This window comes from Bufo gargarizans, chromosome 3, assembly GCF_014858855.1.
Source record: "Bufo gargarizans isolate SCDJY-AF-19 chromosome 3, ASM1485885v1, whole genome shotgun sequence".
NCBI classification, from domain to species: Eukaryota; Metazoa; Chordata; class Amphibia; order Anura; family Bufonidae; genus Bufo; species Bufo gargarizans.
The window spans coordinates 459491789-459504067 of record NC_058082.1 but is presented as its reverse complement, the minus strand read 5'-3'; the positions used below and the strand labels follow the sequence as shown (position 1 = coordinate 459504067).

The 12279-nt window shown below is 41.5% G+C and overlaps 1 protein-coding gene across 2 annotated transcripts in view; it reads left to right on the top strand.

Moving 5' to 3' along the window:
- SRPX (sushi repeat containing protein X-linked) overlaps window positions 1–10474 on the top strand; it is a 176670-nt gene extending 166196 nt beyond the window's left edge. For both annotated transcript variants that reach the window (XM_044286628.1, XM_044286627.1), the window contains one exon: window positions 9916–10474. In XM_044286628.1, the coding sequence (XP_044142563.1) occupies window positions 9916–10096 (181 nt within the window). In that variant the 3' untranslated portion in view covers window positions 10097–10474. The remainder of the gene's footprint in view (window positions 1–9915) is intronic.
- The last annotated feature ends 1805 nt before the right edge of the window (window positions 10475–12279 follow it).

The following is a 12279-nucleotide window of genomic DNA, read 5'->3' as shown; positions in this document are numbered from 1 at the left end:
CAAAATAACAATATGTAAGATTGTGGCTTTTTAACAGTAACAAGGCTTTATGCAAGACTTAAAGGAAATGTGTCATCAGAAAGTGACCTATTCTTTAAATCAAGTTATTTTCTGAAACATTTTTTCTTTTTTTCTTTTTTATGAATGTAAAAGGGGTGGGATGTTTGTATGTGTGTGTACATAGTCTGCTATACTATTGCTAATACTACTAACTATTGCTATAACTTTATAATTTTTTTATTTTAAGTATTTTACATTTTTTATTAAATATAATTTTTTTTATTCACTTATTTTTTAAAGTGAATTAACCCCTTCCTTCCACAGTCAAGGCAGGCAGAGGTTTATTCCCAGTCTGCAGGCTGACAGTTCTTTTTTTTTATTAATAAACTTTATTTAAGAATTTATATTAACAAGAACACTTTAAAAAAAAATATATTAACATATAAAATAACAACTTAATTTTTTTTTCTATTTTTCCACTTTATTGTTGGTTTAATACTCCTTTTCCCACCACTACCTACCTCCCCATGACCCCAAAAAAAGAAAAAAAAAGAAGAAAAGAAGGTAGAAAAATAGCCCCTCTTCCCCATCTCGCTCTCCCCGCTCCTTTGCCACCTCCAACTACTCACACTTATATATTATATATATATATGTAGCTTCTCACAAGCCAATGAGGATTTTACCAAGCTTTTCCACATTTTTATCATCTGAGATCTTTTGCTTACACATTGCTTTACTATACATCTTCTGGCATGAATTAGGAGTTTAGCTGCAATTTCTTGGGATCTGGTATTACTTAGAGCCTCCATATCACCCAAAACACGCATATTTAAAGTTTTTGGGATTCTAATCTTATTAAATATCTCCAAATTTGGGCAATATTTTTATACCATTTCATCAATTTGGGATGGGGAATAAATATAATCTAAGTACCACATAAAACTGCGTCAATCTATGGGCTGGATTGGGGGAGACCCTTCTGATTTCTGCATATACGCTACTCCAGTCTTCAGGAGTCATTTGTGCCACCCTGTACTCCCATTTATTTACTTCTTCTCTATTCCCCAGTTTACTTCTGCTTTGCTGTATTAAAATATTATAAATCCTAGTTATTCTTCCTCTCCCCATTGTCATTCCACTATTTTTTCTCAGTGGTTGTGGGAGGGCTTTAATTTCTTTCCTATTACGTAAACACAATTTAATGGCATACAGGTGAAACTCGGAAAATTTGAATATTGTGCAAAAGTCTATTTATTTCAGTAATGCAACTTAAAATAAATTGCATTAATGCGGCTTAAAATTAGAATTTTGTGAAAAGGTTCAATATTCTAGGCTCAAAGTGTCCCACTCTAGTCAGCTAATTTATCCATATCCCCTGAGCAAAGGGTACCTCTAAATTGTGACTTTGGGGTATTATAAGCTATAAGCTATAATTATCCAAATTATACCAAATAAAGACTTGAAATATCTCGCTTTGCATGTAATGAGTCTATCTCATATGTTAGTTTCACCTTTTAAGTTGCATTACTGAAATAAATGAACTTTGCACGATATTCTAATTTTTCGAGTTTCACCTGTACCTTAATTGGATATAGTAGAAGAACTCGTTATCTTGAATACCATATTTATCTTTCAGTTCTTGGAACCCCAATAAATCACCATTTTTTTTTATATCTGACCTAACTTATATATCCTAAGTTTTGCCATAGTGTTTTATAAATCGTCATTAATCCTTCCAGGAACAAATTGTTCCACGGCAAAGTTTCTTCATGAATCTCAATATCTTCCCAAAGGGATTTAACCGAGTTCCATGTATTATACATTAATCTCCATGTTTGGGAGCTTTTAAATTGTTCCTGTAGATGGAGGCCCGCCTCTAATGCTTAAAATATCCCTCTTATACTCGTATTTCTGTCCAGTGATCTGATAGATGAAACATATACCGTATTTTTCGCCGTATAAGACGCACCGGCGTATAAGACGCACCTAGGTTTTTGGGGAGGAAAATAAGAAAAAAAATATTTTTAACCAAAAGGTGTGCTGTGGGTTTGGAACTAGGTGATCTGTGGATGACGGACACTGTTATGGGGGGATCTGTGGATGACGGACACTGTTATGGGGGGATCTGTGGATGACGGACACTGTTATGGGGGGATCTGTGGATGACGGACACTGTTATGGGGGGATCTGTGGATGACGGACACTGTTATGGGGGGATCTGTAGATGACGGACACTGTTATGGGGGCAACTGTGGATGACGGACACTGTTATGGGGGAACTGTGGATGACAGACACTGTTATGGGGGCAACTGTGGATGACGGACACTGTTATGGGGGAACTGTGGATGACAGACACTGTTATGGGGGGATCTGTGGCTGGCATTGTTACAGGGGGGGGGGGATCTGTGGATGGCACTGTTATACATGTGTCATCCACAGACCCTCCCAGCCCATAACTGTGCCATCCACAGATCCCCCGCCGCTCCAGTATACTAATATAATATGTCTGATTTAATTAATGGTTATTAAATATGCATCTTTATTCCTAATAGTACCTTAAATCCTAAGCGCTTCAGTACAATGCCGGCAGGCCGGGCAGCCGGCGCGGCGCGTCACTCACTGACGTCACTTGCCTGTGCCGCCTGCTTCATTCATAAAGTAGGCGGCGCAGGCACGTGACATCAGGGAGTTACGCTGCCGCCCGCCCGGCCTGCATTGTACGGATGCGCTTAGGATTTAAGGTACTATTAGGCATAAAGGGGCATATTTAATAACCATTAATTGAATATGACATATTTTATTAGTACACCGGAGCGGCGGGGCGGGCCTTTAGTACAGTGACTGCACCGCCCCGCCGCTATTGCCGGCCCCAGCTCCTCCTCCCAGTCCCTCCCAGAGTCCCCGCTCGCTTTACATCGCTGCCAGCGATGTAAAACTGACTGCATTCGCCGTATAAGACGCAGGGGCATTTTCCCCCCATTTTGGGGGAAGAAAAAGTGCGTCTTATACGGCGAAAAATACGGTAGCCTGGTATTGCCCCATTCAGGCAATTTTTTAGCTGACCTGCAAGGGCGTATAATTTTAAATCTGGTATGTTAAGGCCACTTTCATCCTCTGCCAACTGTATCAGTTGTAGTCTCATGCTTAGCCTCTCCAGATCAGCACACTGAGTAAACTCTCCAAAGTATTATAGGTCTTCTTTGGTATTTCTATTGGGGCATTCCAAAATACATAATTCATCATAGGAAGTAAACACATTTTTATCAATGAAATTCTGCCTGCCATAGAAAGAGGTAACTTTCTCCAGATCTGTATCTTAGCTCTAACTTTGTTTATTAAGGGCAGTATATTTAACTTTATAAAGTACTGAGGGTTTCTTGATATATTAATACCTAAGTACTAAATACTTTCATCAATTTTTTTTAATCTCTAAAACTCCAGGAACATGATCTTTTAATGGGTCCAAAGGAATACAAGAAGATTTACTCCAGTTTATTTTTAATCCTGACAGTTTTCCATATGTCTCAAACAGGGCGATTACTCGTGGCAAGGAATCATGAGTTCCCAGAAACATCATCAAGTCATCTGCGTGCATTGAGATCTTTTCTTCATGATTTCCATATTTAAACCCCACTATCGCCTTATCTTGTCTTTCCTCCTTCTCCGCTCCACTGCACTGCTTCCTCCTGAGACGGTTTTCAGAGGCAGTTACAGATGGGTTCTGCAAACACCTTTCCGGGGATCCACGTGTCTCTCCTCCTTCTCCGCTCCACAGCACCACTTCCAGGCCGCCTCCACTTTGTCTGGTCACGCCAGAACTCCATGTGCCACTTTCTGCAACCGCTCTCCTCCACTGCTCCTCCGCACCACTACTAGCACCACTCACATGGTCACCGGGGGGGAGCAGAACAAGGAGACCAATACAGTCAGGTCCATAAATATTGTGACATTGACACAATTCTAACATTTCTGGCTCTATACACCACCACAATGGATGTGAAATGAAACTAACAAAATGCGCTTTAACTGCAGACTGTCAGCTTTAATTTTAGGGCATTTACATCCAAATCATGTGAACGGTGTAGGAATTACAACAGTTTGCATATATGCCTTCCACTTGTTAAGGGACCAACAGTAATGGGACAGAATAATAATCATAAATCAAACTTTCACTTTTTAATACTTGCTTGCAAATCCTTTGCAGTCAATTACAGCCTGAAGTTTGGAATGCATAGACATCACTAGACGCTGGGTTTCATCCCTGGTGATGCTATGCCAGGCCTCTACTGCAACTGTCTTCAGTTCCTGCTTGTTCTTGGGTCATTTCCCCTTCAGTTTTGTCTTCAGCAAGTGAAGTGCATGCTTAATCGGATTCAGGTCAGGTGATTGACTTGGCCATTGCATAACATTCCACTTCTTTCCCTTATAAAACTCTTTGGTTGCTTTTGCAGTATGCTTTGGGTCATTGTCCATCTGCACTGTGAAGCGCCGTCCAATGAGTTCTGAAGCATTTGGCTGAATATGAGCAGATAATATTGCCCGAAACACTTCAGAATTCATCCTGCTGCTTTTGTCAGCAGTCACATCATCAATAAATACAAGAGAACCAGTTCCATTGGCAGCCATACATGCCCACGCCATGACACTACCACCACCATGCTTCATTGATGAGGTGGTATGCTTAGGATCATGAGCAGTTCCTTTCCTTCTCCATACTCTTCTCTTCCCATCACTCTGGTACAAGTTGATCTTGGTCTCATCTGTCCATAGGATGTTGTTCCAGAACTGTGAAGGCTTTTTTAGATGTCGTTTAGCAAACTCTAATCTGGCCTTCCTGTTTTTGAGGCTCACCAATGGTTTACATCTTGTGGTGAACCCTCTGTATTCACTATGGTGAAGTCTTCTTTTGATTTTTGACTTTGACACACATACACCTACCTCCTGGAGAGTGTTCTTGATCTGACCAACTGTTGTGAAGAGTGTTTTCTTCACCAAGGAAAGAATTCTTCGTCATCCACCACAGTTGTTTTCCTTGGTCTTCCGAGTCTTTTGGTGTTGCTGAGCTCTCCGGTGCGTTCTTTCTATTTAAGAATGTTCCAAACAGTTGTTTTGGCCAGGCCTAATGTTTTTGCTATCTCTTTTTTTTTTTTTTTCAGCCTAATGATGGCTTGCTTCACTAATAGTGACAGCTCTTTGGATCTCATCTTGAGAGTTGACAGCAACAGATTCCAAATGCAAATAGCACACTTGAAATGAACTCTGGACCTTTTATCTGATCATTGTAATTGGGATAATGAGGGAATAACATACGCCTGGCCATGGAACAGCTGAGAAGCCAATTGTCCCATTACTTTTGGTCCCTTAACAAGTGGGAGGCACATATGCAAACTGTTGTAATTCCTACACCGTTCACCTGATTTGGATGTAAATGCCCTCAAATTAAAGCTGACAGTCTGCAGTTAAACCACATCTTGTTTGTTTCATTTCAAATCCATTGTGGTGGTGTATAGAGCCAAAAATGTTAGAATTGTGTCGATGTCCCAATATTTATGAACCTGGCTGTAGATAAGAGAAATGGGAGAGTCGTGCACAGCGCCATCGAGAAGGCCTTACAAGCCGAATTTCTCCTTGGTGCACATTTCTCTGCACCCCCAACACACGCCAGCATCGAGCCGAGGACTGGGAGGGAGCAGCGCACGCTACTTCCTGCGTCCGCTCACATGCTCCTCCTCCTGCACTTCTTTTCTGAAACATTTTTAGGATGTTTTTATATTTTTTTTATATTTTCCATGTCCCTCTCTATATTTAGAAAAAAATATATAATCATGCAGGTTTCACACTGACCACTAGACCTAAAATACAGTATGTTAAGCTGCTGTTTGAGAGCAACTAGAAAATAGTGCCCAGCACTACTCACACGTATTTCTCATTAGCCACCCATAACGCCGTGTTTGACATATGTGGTCTACGGGGTTTCACTGCCACATGCTGCAACTACGACGCGACAGTCGCACAAAAATCCAACTTGGATGGATCTTTGTGCGACTGTCATGACACAGCATAGACTGTCATTATAAAAAATGTTGAGCGACATTACTGTGACTTATTGCCGCACGACAAATGTCATCATGTAGATGTACCCTTGAATGCTGACAAATGTTCAAGGGGTTCTCCGGGCTATTAATATTGATGACCTATCCTCAGGATAGGTCATCAATATCAGATTGCAGGGGTCCGACACCTGGCACCCCCGCCGATCAGCTGTTTGAAGAGGAGGCGCGTGCAATGCCAGCGCTGCCTACTCTTCGCTGTTTACCTTCTCGCCGTCGCCTCTGCAGTGGTGAGCAGGTGTAATTACACCCAAACAATCCCATTCATTTAAATGGGTCGGATCGCTCCTATACAAGTGTATGGGAATGATCCGTCCTATTGAAACAAATGGGACGGTTAGATGTAATTACACCTGCTCACCGCTGCAGAGGTGACAACGAGAAGGTAAACTGTGAAAAGAAGGCAGCGCTGGCATGGCGCATGCCTCCTCTTCAAACAGCTGATCGGCGGGGTTGCCTGGTGTCGGCCCCCCGCCAATCTGATATTGATGACCTATCCTGAGGATAGGTCATCAATATTAAAAGCCAAGAGAACCCTTTTCAGGCTTTTTGATGCAGTTTTTCAAGCCACAATCAGGTTTGGATCGTAGGAGGAAAGTATTAAGGACAGATAGAACTTCTCCACTTTTTTGAGTGACAACGAGATGGAAAGCTTGGCTTATCAGTGGTGAAGAGTGATTTTAGATGCGCCAAATTCAGGTGCAGGATTCTGATACAAAAAAAATCACCTAATTGGTGCTAAAAAATAAACTACAATACTACAATACTTCTTGATCCACTTATCGTCTAATTAATTGGTGCTCTAACTCATCCTCATCAGTCTGTGATTCCTCCTATTCTGCTTCACCTTGTTTTTTATGATTATGTATTTTTATGATTTTATGTTTTTACATACATATTATTATATTATGTTTCCAAATATCTATTATGTAATTAATAGAATAGCTGAGATTTAAATTACCAGAAGTGTCTGAAAATCAGCCCTGGCATTTTTAAAACAGACAGGCCTACTTGCTATGTGGTGAATGTGAAATGTTTGTGCACTCTCTGGATGGCAGTGAATTATTGATGATGTTTAACTTATTGAAATGTTAATATTTAAATGAGACCAAGTACAAATTCCTGTGCACTATAGTATATGCAAGTTTAAATGGTAGAGCAATGACTTATAAGCTAGCCTCCTTACATCTAGTGGCATCAATGGCTCAGCTATTTTTCCCAGAAAACCAGAGTAGCATTACCTGGCCTGTACACAGTATAAAGAAAGTAAACCAGAGGCTTATGTTACCTTTCTAGATACGGTACATTTTTCTTCTGCTTTCCTTTATGTACTTAATTAGTAGCAACTTTATGTATTTTCCAAGTGTCTGTATTCTAGATGGTTCCATGGCATTACACAATAATAGAGACAGAAATTAAATTGAAAAAGGTTTGACTATTACATTACGTTCAAGAAATCTGGGCACATCTTTACAATTGCAACTCAACTGATGACTAGAAGGTAGAAACCAGAAAACTGCAGTCGAGGAGCAGAGGAGAATTCCCTACAGATACACCTCTACATAATACAGTCTAAACAATGGTCTGTCATTGGTGCATAATTACAGATTATTGTCAAGGCAGTTACAAGTTAGATGCTGATCTACCCTAACCACTGTCCCTACCTATTTGCATGATCCATCCTAGTTGACGGCCCATAACTGGTCGACAATCCCTACTTAACTAAGTGCTGGGGCCTATACGGGAAGGTACAATGGGGACAAAATAATAAACTTGTGAGAGATCAGCCAAAACCAAGTAAAGTCAAAGCAGAAATAGATAATCTGGGTCAAACCAGGAGGGACAAAAACGTATGGAATTAGGAGACACGAATCAGAATCAAACGAAGTGAAAGTCACTGCCATTCTATACTCTGTCCCTTTCTCTCTCTCCCTCCCCCTCTCTCTTTGATAGAATCAAAACTATTTAGAAAATTCTGGTCTAATTTTAAAATCGATTTGCTCATTTTGTTAAACCTCCAAATAACTCATGCAATAAAGGGGTTGTCTCATCTGATACAATGGGGGCATATCGCTAGGATCTGTGCTGGGACCCGCACCTCTATCGAGAACGGAGCGGGCCAAAGTGGTGGCTGGAGGCCTCTGGGCCACCACGCCCATTCACTTCTATGGGACTGACGGAAATAGTCGAGCCAGCGCTCGGCTATTTTCTGCGGCCCCATGGAATTGAATGGAGGGTGGCTGCGCATGGGCAGTATGCCCTTCACCACTTTTGGAGCTCCGTTTAGATGATAGGTCCGAGTCCCACCGCTGGTCCCATAGACATAATTGGGAGTGGAGGCCGGTCATGCTCGGTGTACTCCCATTCACTTCTACAGGGAGAGCACAGAGTCCTCCAGCCACCACTTTGGCCCACTCTGTTCTTCACCGCACCGGGACCTGCACTTATCAGACAATGGGAGGCATATCCTAGCGATATTCTCCTATTGTCTCAGATGAGACAACCCCTGGGGCATATCCTAGCGATATTCCCCCATTGTCTCAGATGAGACAACCCCTTTAACCTCCAAAGTTTTTGAAACTCAATATAACTATCCTTACAAACATACAAGGGTTCCCTCTTTCTGAATCTTTTGATGCTACCGTTGCAATCAATCTTTCTGGTTTAAGAAAATTATATTGGAGAGGATTATGGCAAATTTACAGTATAAGTTATAATCTCAGTTTAATATAATGGTCTGACACTAGGACCTTTCTCCTAGCTCTATTTTTCCTTTCCTCTCCTTCTCTCCTTGAGCCGGTTTGCCCTGTACAATTTTGCCCCAATCATTGGTCAGAAGTCAATAAATTAAATGAACAATTGTTGCACTTTACAGGGGATCCTGATACAAATCAACCCTGAGCAACCTGATAAGTGTTGAGCGAACTTGTGTTTTAAGTTCGGCGTCTAAAGTTCGGGTTCGTTTTATCGAAGAATCGCGTTATGGATTCTAAATTCCGTTATGGTCTGTGGTAGCGGAATCCATAACGCGATTCTTCGATAACCCAAACCCGAACTTTAGACGCCAAACTTAAAACACAGGTTTGCTCAACACTAAACCTGATCTTTCTGATCCATGAGTAATGTTGACCATTGGCTGGTCAGTGATTGGCTGCAGCAGTTATGTGTTGTGGACGTGACGTCACCACTGCAGCCAGGTAAACAGATCACAGCCGGAAGAACTGGAGCAGTGCTGTTGGATCTTCCGGGTAACAAATGATTACTAAGTTATTGCTGGCATTTCCCAGTGTGCGCAGTTTCGTTGTGAATCCAGACAATCTCTATAAGTACCACGCCTATGCGAGATAATGATATATATTATCTTTTTTTGTTTAAGTAAAAGGGCAAGCAAGTTGATAGATGTAGCAGAATCACTTCCCAACTGGTGAAGAGGCTTATACTTTTGTTTCCAGCTGGCTAAAAAAACAGCATCAGAATTGCCACAAAACCTGCCACAAAAAGCGTTGTGTGACACCACCATTCGTCCAGCTTCCACCTTATATGGCTTATTTATTATCAACATTTCATCAGCAAAATTTCAGAGTTCCTGGTCCTCATAAGTGCAGCAGGGAACTGAATTGTTGCCCTAATTTAATATTCAAATTCATTTTGGTTGTAAAAATAGCCAATGTTAGTTCTTGAATGTACACATACTTATTAGGCCTTGTATTCATCCTGAAACGGGTGAACCATTGTCATATTTATCATACTACGTAACCACTAGTCATTCTGTATTGTCTTATTGTGTTGTCTTCATTTTCACAGATTGCTCCTAAGAATATCAGAAAGAAAATATCAGATGGTTGTTCTTGATAAACATGGCGTCGACAAAGAAAGATATGCCAACCCTACAAACAATTCTGACCTTTTTACGCTCATTGATTCCTTCCCTCTTCGAAGAGATGAGATGCAATTTCAAGCTGAAGTTGGACACATGTGTAATTGAGCAGATTTGAATAAAGTGATGTAGACTTGCTGCTGCATACACCTGCTGTACAGATTTTTGTGAATTTGACCTTTCTATATGCTTGCTCTTTATATCACAAATGCGTGATCAGTGCCAGATTTATTGTATTCACTATTAATTACCCTCTGGAGGATAATTTAGCTTGGCTGTGAGTTAATTCTGCTGTTGATTGGCACACATGATGACTGGGGATTGCACTGGTACCCTATCAGGGTGCCTTTACACGCGGCAGAAAATTCCACAACTGAAAATCAGTTCCATTCATTTGAATGGGGCAGCAAGCACATGGATTTCTGCAAGCTCCATTAGGCTACGTCTACACAACGAAATTTGTCGTGCGACAGATAGGGCACAACTACACTGCAACATTTTGTTGCACTAATGTCGCGCAACAATTTTTCTAATGGCAGTCTATGGTGTCGCACTGCAACATGCTGCGACTGCGACGCAACAGTCGCAGAAAATTCCATCTCAAATAGATTTTCTGCGACTGTTGCATCGCAGTCGCAGCATGTTGCATGTTGCATGTTGCAGTGCAACACCATAGACTGCCATTAGAAAAATTTTGTTGCACTAATGTCGCGCGACAAATGTCGTTGTGTAGACATAGCCTTAAGGTGAATGGAACAGATTTTCAGCCGTGGAATTCTCTGCCACGTGTGAAGGCACCCTTGCATGTGTGGTTTGAGCCTCGGGTACCACACTGTGGTCACTGTTTGTTGTTGGGCATCTTTGCTTTAAAGGGGTTGTCCAAGCTTTTACTATTGATGACCTATCTTTAGGACCTAACGGCAGGGTCCGTCCCCTGGCACCCTCACTGATTAGCTGTAAGAGGAGACGCACGCAGTGTTCAGGTGCCGTTTCCGGTCTCTTTTCCTGTTCCTGGCAAAGACCATAAACAGCAGCATTGGATAAGAAGAGAGGCGGGGTGGCAGGGAATGGACCCCGCCGATCTGATATTGATGACCTGTCCTGAGGATAACCGGACAACCCCTTTAAGTGGGAATCTAGGTGCAGCCTGGCAAATTAGCAGTAACCACGGTGCAGTACCTATGTAATAGCACAACTCCTTTAACCCCTTCAGGACCCTGCCATTTTTCACCTTAAGGACCAGGCCATTTTTTGCAAATCTGACATGTGTTACTTTATGTGGTGATGACTTTAAAACACTTTGACTTATCCAGGCCATTCTGAAATGGTTTTCTCATCACATATTGTACTTCATAACAGTGGTAATATTTAGTCAAAATATTTCATTTTTATTTATTTTGGGATTTTTTTTTTACTTGAAACTATTTTTGTTTGCTTTTTTAACTTTTTATTTTTGTCCCACTCTGGGACTTCAACGTCTGGAGTCTGATCCCCTCTGCAATGCATTACAATACAACCTGTATTGTAATGCACTGGCTGTCAGTTTTTACGCTGATAGCCTGCCTGTGAGATCCAGCCTAAAGGCTGGATTTCTCAGGCTTCCGTAGAAGGCAAGCTCCGATGTCTATGGTAGGCATCGGGCTGCCTTCTCTGCCATTGGGTCCCCGCCACTGCAGCGCAGGGACCCGATGGGGAAGCGGAGGGCACCCATACCCTCTGCAAGGGCATCAGTGTTTTCACCAGTGCCGGCATATACAGCAGGGCCCCAGCTGTCAGTGACTGCCGGGTGCATGCCGCTGATCGGGCGGGTGCAGCTCCTGCACCCGCCCAATCAGCCTGCCTTACAGGTACGGCGCTGGTCCTTAAGTCATGTCCTTAAGGGGTTAAAATCTATGTAAATTCAAATAAAATAGCATCATACCATGTTTTTAAGGATTCAGGTCCACATAAGTGGAAAATCCCATTAAAGCTTGAAACATGAATCATGCTTTTGAGGCCACCAATAGTAAGGTCTTATCTGTGATGCCAGCAACGCAGGTGTTGTATATCATAGGCACAGGACATACGTGATATTGCTTAATGCTTTATGTACAGTTTTTTTATTGTCTTCTGTCTTAAAGGTATACAGGTCACGTGACTATTTAAATACTTGTACAATTTCAGATTTTCTTGAGGACACTTTTATATATGGTAATAAGGAAAGCTTTTAATAATAAAATATTTTTGTGTAGAGATGCTATTGTATATTATACAAGAAATATACATTATTTTCTGTGGATAATTAAAGATAA